Source organism: Heterodontus francisci, chromosome 15 (assembly GCF_036365525.1).
Source record: "Heterodontus francisci isolate sHetFra1 chromosome 15, sHetFra1.hap1, whole genome shotgun sequence".
NCBI classification, from domain to species: Eukaryota; Metazoa; Chordata; class Chondrichthyes; order Heterodontiformes; family Heterodontidae; genus Heterodontus; species Heterodontus francisci.
The window spans coordinates 38836931-38851559 of NC_090385.1; the positions used below are offsets into that span (position 1 = coordinate 38836931).

At 42.3% G+C, this 14629-nt stretch overlaps 1 protein-coding gene across 2 annotated transcripts in view; it reads right to left on the bottom strand.

Moving 5' to 3' along the window:
* The window catches only part of arhgef9a (Cdc42 guanine nucleotide exchange factor (GEF) 9a), a 176901-nt gene that overhangs the window by 40536 nt on the left and 121736 nt on the right, over positions 1-14629 (bottom strand). For both annotated transcript variants that reach the window (XM_068047936.1, XM_068047935.1), the window contains one exon: positions 7243-7486. In XM_068047936.1, the coding sequence (XP_067904037.1) occupies positions 7243-7486 (244 nt within the window). The remainder of the gene's footprint in view (positions 1-7242; positions 7487-14629) is intronic.

Here is a 14629-nt window from a genome sequence, read left to right on the forward strand (position 1 = left end):
ATTTAAATTACATTCCCATCGCATTGGTGCTTTCCCGCTCCTGACTAAACTCAGAAACGACATCACAACATAGGATTTCTGGGCAGACTTGTCTGACGCTATTCTCCGGCCTCTCACATTTCCATTCCCGCTCCAAATGGCTGCACTAAATTTAGCCCATTTTGTACATTTAGGTAGCATCTTTTTATATAAGCAAATGTGTGAACCTTTCTGTGTTATTAATTTCCAATAAAGTCACAAAAGCAAGCACCTCCAGCAATGCAGGACTTCCTCATTGCTTCACTGCAGTGTCAGATGAACAACTCAATCTCTGCTGTGGTGTTCAGATGCAAAACCCTCTGATTCAGACATGAGGGGGCTATGAACTGAACCAAGCTTATAAACAGGTCTGTGCTGAGTTAGCCGATCTTAGCCAAAGTAGAAGTTACAGCACTATAATTGCCTTCAGGCAGGAAAAGAAAAAATAAGTTGGGTTCATGAGAAAGTAAAAAATAGAAGCGGGCGTAGACTATATTGCCTGTCGAGACTGCTCTGCCATTCAATACAATGATTGCTGATCGCTGGGCTTCAACTCCACTTTCCCACCCATTTCTCATATCCCTTGATTCCCTGAGAGACCAAAAATATGTCTATTTCAGCCTTAAATATATTCAACGATGGAGCATCCACAACCTTCTGGGGTAGAGAATTCCAAAGGTTCACAAACTTTTAAGTGAAGAAATCTCTCCCTGTCTCAGTGCCAAATGATTGGCTCCTTATCCTGGGACTGTGCCCCCGTGTTCTAAATTATCTAGCCAGGGGAAACAACAGGAGGAGTTCCTTGTTCAGAGGCGCTCAGTGCCTGATCGAAGGATCCGGCATTGGGAAAGGATGGCCCACGAGAGGCACCCCCTTGCCCTTGCTGCCGACTCTGTGGCTCCCACCCCACAAAACCCCTACCATCATCACTCACCCGTGTGGCCTGGGTCCATCAACGATTCTGGGCCTTGGTTGTGTACATTATCGGCAGCAGCTACCGCCTCCCTGCTGGCGCTGCTGAGTAAAAGAGCTGCTGGCCTCTGATTGGCCAACAATTCTCGGCACGTGGGACTTCCGTCCCCATGGTCCTTAATCCCAGGGAAGGCCCACTGCTGCCCAGTTAAGTGCCTGATTGGCATGTAATGCGGCAGGCCTTCCCACAAAGAGGCAACACCGGCTCTTCAGTCAGTGGGCGAGACCCATTGCCTCCATTAAATACTGCCCTTTGAATGTTTTCTTTAAATGTTTCCCACTGTTTATTTACTGTGATATGTTTCAGTCTATTTACTCAATCAACCTTAGCTAGCTTTTCCCTCAGACCTAAGTAATTGTTTTTTTTTAAGTTTAAGATTTGTGTTCGGAACTGGGGCATATCACTTTCAAACTTAATATGGAATTCAATTGCAGTTTGATCACTTTTCCTAGTGGATTTTTTTACTATGAGATTACTAATTAACCCTGCCTCATTGCACAATGCTAAATCTAAAATAGCTTTATCCCTAGTAGGTTCCAAAACGTATTGTTACAGAAACTGTCCCGAAAGAATTCTACAAACACATCTTCCAGACTGCCTTTGCCAATTCGATTGGTCCAATCTATAAGAAGATTAAAGCCCCCACAATTATTACAATGCCTTTGTTACAAGCTCCAATAATTTTTTGCTTAATTCTCTCTCCAACAGTATAACTATACTGATCGGGGGTCTATGAACTACTGCCACTAGTGTTTTCTGACCATTGATATTTCTAGTTTCCACACATACTACTTCCTGATCTAAGCCAAAATGCTTTCCTGATCATGATTGCTATCCAATGACCCCTGGGTATGCAGGTGTCAGGTGAGGACAGGCACTGATTCAACTGTCATCTTTTCATAATGGATGAAAATAAGTACAGAATCCACTGCATCAGAAACAACTTAAACTTCAGTGAAAATCATGCATGTGTCCAATTCGCTTCAGAATCCGCATCTTTCAGTACTAACAGAAGTCAACAACCTTTGCTGTCTCAATTTGACTTTAGTCTATACACAATTATGCAAGTTAATGTGCATATCAAGATACAATATAACTATAAGCAAAAAACTGCAGGAATACAGTCATTGAGTTAGACAGAACCGATGTTGAATAAACTGGACCACCAACAACAGACTAGTGCTGTCAAGCAACAGTAAACAGCAGTCTTGAAATTATACCATTTGAAGAATAGTATACCATGCTTAAAGTATTCATATTAAATTCTTTTGTTTGCTATTGCACTGGAGATATTATCCTATTTATCATCTAATATTTGCACACCATACTTTCGGATTAGAGAAATGAATGCGTGGCTCAAAGACTGGTGTGGTAGAAGTGGGTTCCGTTCGTAGGACACTGGCAGCAGTACTGGGGAAAGTGGGGGCTGTACCAATGGAACGGTCTACACCTGAACTGTGCTGGGACCAGTGTACTAGCGAGCCATATAACTAGGGAAGTAGAGAGGGTTTTAAACTAAATAGTGGGGGCAAGGGATCAAATTTGGGAAGATGTGAGAAATCAGAGTCAAGACAAGGCAAGAGAGAAAGGTATTAATATGGGAAAGGATAAACAGACTGTGACAGGAAGGGACAGTGAGTACATATCTAAGAATGAATCAGCAGACAAGGCGAGAGGTTACAAAACAATAAAAGGACAAAACTAAAGGCTTTGTATCTGAATGCACGTAGCATTCAAAACAAAACAGATGAACTGAAAGCGCAAATAGAAATAAATAAGTACGATCTGATGGCCATTACAGAGACATGGCTGCAGGATGGCATAGATTGTGACCTGAATATTGAAGGGTACATGACATTTAGGAAGGACAGGAAGCTAGGAAAAGGTGGAGTGGTGGCTCTGTTAATGATGGTATTAGCACAATAGAGAGGGATGACCTAAGTTCCAGAAACCAGGATGCAGAAGCAGTTTGGGGTGAGATGAGAAATGATAAAGGCAAGAAGTCACTTGTGGGAGTGGTGTACAGGCCCCCTAACAATAACCACATGGTAGGACGGGGTATAAAGGAAGAAATAATGCATGCCTGTTAGGGGGATTTTAATCTACATATAGACTGGAAACATCAGATGGGTAAAGGTAGCCTAGATGAGGAGCTCATAGAATGTTTTTGAGATAGTTTCTTAGAACAATGCTTTCTGGAGACAACCAGGGAGCAAGCTATACCAGACCTGGTATAGTGCCATGAGATAGGAGTAATTAATGATCTCATAGTGAAGGCGCCCCTAGGCAGCAGCGATCATAATATGATTGAATTTTACATTCAGTTTGAGGGAGAGAAAAGTGGGTTTAAGACTAGTATTTTAAATTTAAATAAGGGAAATTATGATGGCATGAAAGCAGAGCTAACTAAAGTGAACTGGCAAAGTAGGTGAAGGGATAGGTCAGTAGAGATGCAGTGGCAGACATTTAAGGGGATATTTCAGAATACACAGAATAGGTACATTCCAACGAGAAAGAAAAATTCCAAGGGGAGGGCCCACCATCTGTGGTTAACTAAAAAAGTTAAAGATAGTATCAAACTTAAAGCAAAAGCATATAATTGCGCAAATATGGGTGGCAGGTCAGAAGATTGGACAGAATATAAAAAACAGCAAAGAGTGACTAAAAGATTAATAAGGAGGGAAAAGTTAGAGTACGAGAGAAAGCCGGCTAGAAATATAAAAACATATAGTAAGAGTTTCTATAGATAATTAAAAAAGAAAAGAGTTAACAAAGTGAGTGTTGGCCCTATAGAAAGTGAGTCTGGGGAAGGAATAAGGGAAAATAAGGAGATGGCAGATGAATTGAACAGGTATTTTGCATCAGTCTTCGCCATAGAGGATACAAGTAACACCCCAGAAATAGCTGTAAATCAGGAAATGGAAGGGAGGGAGGAACCCAAGAAAATTACAATCACCAGGCAAGTGGTACTGAGCAGATTGTGGAGCTCTGGGCTGACAAGTCCCTGGGTCCTGATGGACTTCATCCTAGGGTCTTAAAAGAAGTGGCTAGTGAGATAGTTGATGCGTTGGTTTTAATTTTCCAAAATTCCCTATATTTGGGGAAGGTTCCATTCAATTGTAAAATAGCAAATGTAACTCCTTTATTCAAAAAGGGAGGGAGACAGAAAGCAGGAAACTATAGGTCAGTTAGCTTAACATCTGTCTTAGGAAAAATATTAGAAGCTATTATTAAAAATGTTATAACAGGGCACTTCGATAAATTCAAGGTAATCAGGCAGAGTTAACATGGTTTTGTGAAAGGGAAATCATGTTTAACCAATTTATTGGTGTTCTTTGAAGAAGTAACATGTGTTGTGGATAAAGGGGGACCGTGGATGTACTGTACCTAGATTTCCAGAAGGCATTTGATAAGGAGCCACATCAAAGGTTATTGGGGAAAATAAAAGCTCATGGTGTAGGGGGTAACATATTGGCATGAATAGAAGATTGGCTCCCTAACAGAAAACAGAGAGTGGCATAAATGGGTCATTTTCTGGTTGGCAAGATGTAATGTGTGGTGTGCCATAGGGATCAGTGCTGGGGCCTCAACTTTTTACAATTTATATAAATAACTTGGATGAAGGGACGGAAGGTATGGTTGCTAAATTTGCTGATGGCAGAAAGATAGGTAGGAAAGTAAATTGTGAAGAGGACATAAGGAGGCTACAAAGGGATATAAATAGGTTAAGTGAGTTGTCAAAGATCTGGCAAATGGAGTATAATGTGGGAAAATGTGAAATTGTCCATTTTGGCAGGAAGGGAAAAAAGAAGCATATTATCTAAATGGTGAGAGATTGCAGAGTTCTGAGATGCAGAGGGGTATGGGTGTCCTAGTGCATGAATTGCAAAAGATTAGTATGCAGGTACAGCAAGTAATTAGGAAAGCTAATAGAATGTTATCATTTATTGTGAGAGAAATTGAATAAAAAATAAGGAGGTTATGCTTCAGTTATACAGGGCATTGGTGAGACCACATCTGTAGTCCTGTGTACAGTATTGGTCTCTTTATTTAAGGAAGGATGTAAATGTGTTGGAGGCAGTTCAGAGAATGTTTACTAGACTAATACCTGGAATGGGTGGTTTGTCTTATGAGTAAAGGTTGGAAAGGCTAGGCTTGTATCTGCTAGAGTTTAGAAGAATAAGAGGCGACTTAATTGAAACATATAAGATCCTGAGGGGTCTTGATAGGGTGGATGTGAAAGGATGTTTCCTCTTTTAAGGCAGAGATGAAGAGAAATATTTTCTCTCAGAGGGTCGTGAGTCTTTGGAACTCTCTTCCTCAAAAGGCGGTGGAAGCAAAGTCTTTGAGTATTTTTAAGGCTGAGATAGATAGATTCTTGATAAACAAGGGGGTGAAAGGTTATCGGGAGTAGGTGGGAATGCGGAGTTGAGGTTACAATCAGATCAGCCATGATCTTATTGAATGGTGGAGCAGGCTCGAGGGGCTGAGTGGCCTACTCCTGCTCCTAATTTGTAGGTATGTTCGTACGTTTCAAGGCCACTGGTGTGCATCATTCATTCTTTTTAACAGATAGTACAAAACTATCAATCCTTTGTTTATTCTTTCATGGGATGTGGGCATCGCTAGCATGGCCAGCATTTGTTGCCCATCCCTAATTGCCTTTGAACTGAGTGGCTTGTTAGGCCATTTCAGAGGATAGTTAAGAGTCAACCACATTGCTGTGGGTCTGGAGTCAAATGTTGGCCAGACCAGGTAAAGACAGCAGATTTCCCTTCCCTAAAGATGTTTTTTTTTCCTAACAGACAATGATAGTCTCATGACATCATTACTGAAACTAGCTTTCAATTCCACATTTTTACAGCTGCTGTGGTGGGATTTGAACCTGTGTCCCCAGAGTATTTGCCTAGGCCTCTGGATTATTAGTCCAGTGATGTTACCACTACACCACGGTCTCTCCTATTGCACAGGGAAGTCCTGATTCTGTTAAAGGCACTATCTAATTGTAAATTCTTTCTTTCAAAATTTGAAGTGCAACACTAATAGAGCAGGGGAATGGGACTGATTGGAATGCTCTAGGGAGATCCAGCATAGCATCGAAGAGCCGAGTGGCCTCATTCTGTGCCATAAATGACACTACGACTCTATCATTCATTAATCATTGTTTAATAAATTCTCTATTTAAAACTATCTTTTCTGCATAATGGCACATGATATTGCTCCTTTCATAAAACACACAAGGGAGCTGAAAATCTGCACAGGGGTTGCATTCTGAATAAGTGCCAAGAGGTGCCTGCCCAGTTTGCAGGGTCAGGAGGAAGTCCTTCAATAATCATGCCACTGGCAAGCTTCTATACTATTAGGGTCACAACTGTCGAAGCAGCCACAATCCCAGCCTTGCACTCCTAGTTCCATTGGTGTTAAACATGCTACTCCTGGTACTTTAGCTCACCAGGGACGTAGGAACTCCTGACATTGGGAACACCTCCAACCCTTACGTCAATAGCCTTGTCTGAGGCAGGCAGAGTCCGAAATCCCTGACATGAGGCTGGGACCCGGCATATGCAGAGCCCAGTCCAACTTCCAGTACTTATAATGCAATTCTGTTGAAGTTACAGCACTGAATGTGCTCGACATTCAGCCCCAAGCAACGCATACATTAAAAAAATTAGGGGAGAATAATGAGGCACTTTTAAGTTGATAAAATGCCATTAGTAGCAGAAGTACAACATTTCCGTCACTGATCCCACCTGACAAAGGCAAAGAAGACATATTTTGAGCCTGTGACAGCCTCAGGAATCCATCTTCTTTTGGGTTGATAGAGCCGCTTTTGGAAGTAATGGAATATGGCATCCTTTCCTACCAATGAACTCTATAATAATCAGCAACACTCTGGTAAAATAAAAAAGGGAAGACACTTGAAAGTTATGGGTCTTTCCTTGACTACCATTCTCCTAGTGTTCCACTATCAATCTAAAAGAACCTGTGAACAGTAAACCATTCCCAGAGCACAGAGCTTAAGCATTTCTGTTATCATTTAGAACAACTATTTCAACTGAGTTAGTACTTATAATCTGCTCCTACCCATCCAGAATCCTCCATCTTCACCGATACAACATTCTTGCTAGAAAGAAGGTTACTCTGCACAATTTCAACAAACTGAAATGGTTCTTAGTCTGTTATTACTATAAATATGGTATTATGTAGCACAACTCTTTTGGCAGGGGAAGAGAAATAATAAATGATCTTGCCTATCTTTTCATCTTCTTGAACCATTTTCCTCTCTTCATGAAGTGCTCGCAACCATCTTTGCTTCTCCTCTGGCTTCTTTACACAGAATAAGTGCACTTCCTCTGTTTCCTTGTTCTTAAGTTTGAAGGCATTCTTGGCGTTAACATTAAATTCGTCATCTCTCCCATCAACAACGTCATTTATTTCATATTTGTCCATGTCAATTCTGCATTTGTAGTAAAGTATGTCCCGTCGTATTAAATCCTTGAGGAAGGAATTTAAGAAGTGTTAGAATGAACAAGTGTTAGAAGAGAAAGCATAGTATAGATCCACTACCGAAAAGTACTAATGATTGTTTCTGACTGATAACAAACCACTTGCAACAACAATTACTTTCACTGCTACTGGGAATTTCTATGCAAAAAGATGGCACTAAATCATGCTTGGTAGAAATTCATGGGATATGTTGCAGAATGTTAAGCTACACCAATAATGTGCCTTAATAAGAGTCTACTTTTTAAAAATTGAGGTGATAGACCAAAGCCCACAGTGCAGAGCAACACTCTGTAGGTGCACAGTAAGACAGTGTGTATGTTACTGGACTGGTAATTCAGAGATCTGGAATAATAATCCAGAGATTGTGAGTTCAAATCCAGCCATGGCAGTTAGAGAATTTTAATTCACTTTAAAAAATCTAGAAATAAAAATATATTATGCATAAAATTTTCAGAAAAAAACAAACTGATTCACAAATGTTTTTTTCAGGATGGAAATCTGTCTTCCTTATCCGGTCTGGTTTATACATGATTCCAGTCCCTACCAACATGATTGACTCTAAACTGCCCTCAGAAGTGGCCTAGTATGCCACTCAGTGTAAGAAATCTCCACAAAGAGCAAGACTCATCACCACCTTGCCAGCAATGCTCACATACCAAGAATGAATCATATTTGAGATGCACCAAGGGTGAAAAGGGCTGAAGAGAAGATGAAGTAAATAGTGATGGCAGACTTGGGCTTTTGAAGCTTGATTATTGCACAGCTGTCCACTTATCCAGGTTTCGAAAACTTGCAAAGCTACCTACAATGTTATACATGCGAGAGGCTGCACCATTGATTTGGCACTGAAAAATTCAAGGTTCTTTGCAAGTTGATTGCAATATCAACCATATACTGTAACCTAGAATAATACCAATTTTCTATTCCACAGTCTCCATTCTGAAGATTATATGTCATTTAAGTTAATAACCAATTCCCATGCAGGCACACAAATAAATCAATAAGTGAGAAGGCTTTCTTTGTGAGCCATGTGTAATAAAATTGCTCTTTATAAATGGGATTATAATTTCATTATACAAGGCACATGCAGGAAATCTTCCCCAGGTTTTAAACTAGTCAGCTTAAACTAGCAAATGTGCAAACTTCCTTTATTAAAAATTTATATAGTTATTCCCTAGTTAGACTGCATTGCCTTTATAGCATCCAGTGTGATAGGGAATAAGCCTTACAGAACAGACTGAAGAAGAGCTGGCCAATACATTTTAGGCAATGTCAAAGGTGTGATGTGTACATAGGAAAATGGAAGAAAATCACTAAATACAAACCCAAAAGCTAGTGAAAAATTTTGGAATTTATGTAACTTGATTCACTCAGTCACCATAAACCATTAGTCCTGGTAATGTATGTCCTGCTAAATCAACATGCACAGCATTCAACTGAGGTGGGGTGTAAAACTGCTATTATCAGATCAGTCGCCTGATACACCCACCCAATATTCCTTTCCATTGACTCTACCAAGGTCTGGCTTTTTTTAAGTCAGTGGGGGCAAGACTCCTGATACAGAGTTCTGTGACAGTAAACAGTTAAACAATAAAACACAAATGGAGAGTGAGCAATAGTAAATAATGGATCTGCCAACTATACAACATTGTTATGAGACTTGCCAGTATCTATGACAGGTGATAGTATCCCATGCGCTCCAAGGTCAACAACTTGTTACGCCACCAGAGCGTTGAGAATTTTCATAACTGAGGAGCTAAAGTTTGTTCCTCTCACAATGGGTTCATTTTGATTTTTGGCTGGCCAGCCACCCACTCTGAAAATGAAGAGGGCCCTGCAATTGTGAGGTCCTTCCTTATTTAAATTTGGCAGTTGAACTCAGGGGTGGGAGTGGGGGTGGGGGGCTGGTGGTGGTGCCAATCTGGCATCCTGATGTAACTTGCCTTAAGAGGCCTCAAGATTGAGCTGGGACAGCAGCCAACTGGGTAAATTGGGTGTGGGGGAAGGGTCTCGTGATCATGGGGTGGGGGGAGTTGGTGGTGGTGGGGGCCTCAGGGCAGCAGTCAGATTATTTTTGTGGGCCCTGGAAGAACACTTCATTTGATGCTTACATTGGGTGAGTTCTTTGGTTCCATTGCCTGTGAAACTGCATGGTGCATGCTGAGACCAATTCTGACCAACAATGGCAATTAGGGTCATATTCACGTCATAGAACTAAGATTTCCATATTGACAAGTGCTAATTACTGGAAACAGGCAGATGCTTTGAGCATTTGCCAGTGAGCCCTTTTCAAAATGAAGCCAGCAACATTGCCAGTGTTAACAGGACAGTAAGGCTACTCACTCCATTATGAGGCCTTCACACCAGTGTTGGCCAGGGGCTGTAAGAAACACAGAATCAGTTACAAACTGCTGGAATTGTTTGACCTGTAGTAACCTGGAGCTTGGACACTGGCCTGTGCTGGTAAAAACCAGTTTGAACTAATTACTTTATGGAACAAGACAAAGAACAGGACACAGGAAAAGGGCCTTATTTGGACACGGTGTGATACCGGGGTCTTTGGGCCTGGGCCAATTAAGAGAAGCTGTGAACGAGCAAGCAAGCTTAAACCAACCGGAAAGACACAGCTCAGATTTGGAGAGATAAGCAACAGGATAAGAATAGAGCTTTTTGGGCATAGAGCCAGCGAAAACTCCGGAGATCAACCATCGTGGAAGCGGAAGACCCTGCGTGAGCGACGCGGCGACGACGTAGAAGAGAGAGAGAGAGAGAACGGAACGCCTGGCCAGCGTTAACTCTCCCTTTTTTGGGTAATATCCTTTGTATTCTGTGACTAGGTCAGGGAAAGGTCCGCGGAACCTAGTGGGTGTGCTTATGAATTCTAGCTAGTTTTGTTATTAACTGAATAACTCAGTTTGAATTGCATGCTTTTGTCGAACTAAGTGTATAAGCCTTATTCTTACATTGTACAACAACGTGAATAAAGTAAATTGATAGTTAAAGAAAGGACTGAGTTCCTCCTCTTTGTACTAAGCCATTAACTGTAGCTGTGGATTAAGCTGGAGGGTGGCTCCCTTGAAATCCGATATCCCTAACACTCAGCCTAAGCCTGAATTAAGAGTCCCATGTGACGGCCAGGATCAACTGGGTATAGGGAATAAAGGGGACAAGGGGGAGTTGACTCCGGGCCACGGTTTACACCAGGCAAAAGCAGTGAAAATTGACCCCAATGTGCTTCAACTATGTGCTAACCAGTCGCCGACAATTTAGCTCCCTCGAATATCAATATATATGGACTGCCACTAAGCATATGGCCAAATTCCCTTTCCCTTTCTAATGGAAGGAAAGATTAAAATGAAAAGCAAATGGGTGTAAGGGTCTTATGCAAAGTAAGTCAGAACAGTTTCAGTCCAGTTCCTAGTGGGCATGAACCTACAGCATAAATCTATCCCTAATTTAGCACTAAATTGGCATTCTCACTTCTTTGGCCTCTTTGTCTCAGGAGACAATGGGTAAGCGCCTAGAGGTGGTCAGTGGTTTGTGAAGCAGCGCCTGGAGTGGCTATAAAGGCCAATACTAGAGTGACAGACTCTTCCACAGGTGTTGCAGATAAAATTGGTTGTCAGGGCTGTTACACAGTTGGCCCTCCACTTGCGCTTCTGTCTTTTTTCCTGCCAACTGCTAAGTCTCTTCGACGCGCCACACTTTAGCCCCGCCTTTATGGCTGCCCGCCAGCTCTGGCGATCGCTGGCAACTGACTCCCACGACTTGTGGTCGATGTCACAGGACTTCATGTCGCGTTTGTAGGCGTCTTTAAAGCGGAGACATGGACGGCCGGTGGGTCTGATACCAGTGATGAGCTCGCTGTACAATGTGTCCTTGGGGATCCTGCCATCTTCCATGCGGCTCACATGGCCAAGCCATCTCAAGCGCTGCTGACTCAGTGGGGTGTATAAGCTGGGGATGTTGGCCGCCTCGAGGACTTCTGTGTTGGAGATACGGTCCTGCCACCTGATGCCAAGGATTCTCCAGAGGCAGCGAAGAGGGAATGAATTGAGATGTCGCTCTTGGCTGACATACGTTGTCCAGGCCTCGCTGTCGTAGAGCAAGATACTGAGGACACAGGCTTGATACACTCGGACTTTTGTGTTCCGTGTCAGTGCGCCATTTTCCCACACTCTCTTGGCCAGTCTGGACAAGCCTTTCCCATGCGCTTGTTGATTTCTGCATCGAGAGACAGGTTACTGGTGATAGTTGAGCCTAGGTAGGTGAACTCTTGAACCACTTCCAGAGCGTGGTCGCCGATATTGATGGATGGAGCATTTCTGACATCCTGTCCCATGATGTTCGTTTTCTTGAGGCTGATGGTTAGGCCAAATTTGTTGCAGGCAGCCGCAAACCTGTCGATGAGACTCTTCAGTGTGCGATGTTAATGCAGCATCGTCAGCAAAGAGGAGTTCCCTGATGAGGACTTTCCGTACTTTGGACTTCGCTCTTAGACGGGCAAGGTTGAACAACCTGCCACCTGATTTTGTGTGGAGGAAAATTACTTCTTCTGAAGACTTGAACGCATGTGAGAGCAGCAGGGAGAAGAAAATCCCAAACAGTGTGGGTGCGCGAACACAGCCCTGTTTCACGCCACTCAGGATTGGAAAGGGGTCTGAATTGTGCCTTTCATATTGTCATGGAATGAGGTGATGATACTTAGTAGCTTCGGTGGACATCCGATCTTTTCTAGTAGTCTGAAGAGACCACGTCTGCTGACGAGGTCAAAGGCTTTGGTGAGATCAATGAAAGCAACGTAGAGGGGCATCTGTTGTTCGTGGAATTTCTCCTGTAGCTGACGAAGGGAGAACAGCATGTCAATGGTCGATCTCTCTGCTCGAAAGCCACACTGTGCCTCAGGGTAGACGCGCTCGGCCAGCTTCTGGAGCCTGTTTAAAGCGACTTGAGCGAAGACTTTCCCCATTATGCTGAGCAGGGAGATTCCACGGTAGTTGTTGCAGTCACCGCAGTCACCTTTGCTTTTATAGCGGGTGATGATATTGGCGTCGCGCATGTTCTGTGGTACTGATCCTCGTCCCAGCACAGGCAAAGCAGTTCGTAGAGTGCTGACAGTATAGCAGGCTTAGCACTCTTGATTATTTCATGAGTCATGCCATCCTTCCCAGGGGCTTTTCTGCTGGCTAGAGAATCAATGGCATCACTGAGTTCCGATTTTGTTGGCTGTATGTCCAGCTCATCCATGACTGGCAGAGGCTGGGCTGCATTGAGGGCGGTCTCAGTGACAACATCCTCCCTGGAGTACAGTTCTAGGTAGTGCTCAACCCAGTGGTCCATTTGCTTGCATTGGTCAGTGATTGTGTCCCCTGATTTAGATTTGAGGGGGGCGATCTTCTTGATGGTTGGCCCAAGAGCTCTCTTAATGCCATCATTCCTCTGATGTTTCTGGTGTCTGAGGCCAGCTGAATATGACTGCATAGGTGTTCTTTGTGCAGCGCTTCTGGCTGTTTTAAGTGCTATGGATGTTAACCCACTGGGGGCTTTCTTGTAGTTCAGCAGTGCAATGCGCTTAGCGGCTATGACAGTTTCCAGCTCTTCAAAGTGAGATTGAAACCAGTCTCCATTCCGCTTCACATGATTGCCATGGGTGGTCATAGCTGACTCATAGATGGCGTCTCTGATGTGGGCCCACTTGGTCTCTGCATCCCCTGTGGAAGTGTTTTGAAGGGCTTTTTCAAGTGAATTTAGAAATTTTTGTAACAGCTGTGGATAAGAAGTTCTTCTCACTAGCAACTGGAAAAGTGCTGTTTCATTGATAATTTAGTATTTCAATTATCTCAATAGGGCAAAACAACAAACCCCTTTTTAAAAGGGGTTTAAAAAGACGACTTCTGTGGTGTGATCCCACAGGTCTTCATGCGTGAACCTAAACAAGTGAATTTTAGCAGCTGATTCAATTATGAAACTGTTTTTACTTAACATCCATTCATACTTAAACCTGGTGCCTTCTTGTTTTTAAGGGTTCAGAATTACACCAGGTAGTGCCTTGAATTTTTGGTCAATGAGGCTGAAATGTACAAAAAGCATTGCTTTCTCTTTTCTTGTTCAATTTCTCCTCTCCTGAAGTGGCTGTCTCTTTGCTGGGCTGCCATCTCATGGGCACACTTCAGTACCTCATCTGAGTGACCATTCTTCATGTTTGAGCCTGGGACAGTGAGTACTGACAGTGCATTACAGTACTGCATTATGCTGGCATTATTCACTTTGCTTTACTGTTTCTGCAGAAGGGCCAGGATCACCTCTGATTATAAATTCAGCGTCACTGCTATAAATAGACTGTAATCACATTTACATAAAGACTTTATAATGTCCCTTTCTACAGCTTCAAATGTAGGATTTAATAAACTCAACAAAAAAAAATCAAATACACCCAATATTTTAAGGTCAGAATATTATTTATAAATTTTTCTTCAATAACAAGAAAAAGGATTCCCCTAAATTAATGAAATTTGAGTCATATTTATTTTAAAACTTAATTTCTTAACTTATTTTATAAAGTGTTGAAAAATTGTTGTTTTGCCCTATTGAGATAATTGAAATACTAAATTATCAATGAAACAGCACTTTTCCAGTTGCTAGTGAGAATGCCAATTTAGTGCTAAATTAGGGATAGATTTATGCTGTAGGTTCATGCCTACTAGGAACTGGACTGAAAATGTTCGGACTCACTTTTCATAAGACCCTTACACCCAACAAGCAGTGGAGATTTCTTAAAGGGAAGTCATGTTTTGACAAATGTAATAGTTTTTTTGAAGAACTGCCAATTGGATAGATAAAGGAATGCACTAAATGTAGTGTAAAAGGGGTTTAAAAAGGCATTCAATAAGGCATCTCACAAAAGGCTTGTTCAACAAATTCAGGTATATGTTACCAGAGGAAATGTGGACAGAAATTTGGTTGATAAAGAAAGAGTTATGGTAAATGGGCATTGTTTGGGCTGGAGAAGAGTTGCACTTGCATATAGGGAACATAATATAAAGTTTGCTGAAGGCACAAACGTAGGAGGACTGCAAAAGACTTCAGGAAGACAATGACAGTTAATGGGATGGGCAGCCAGGTGGCAGGAGC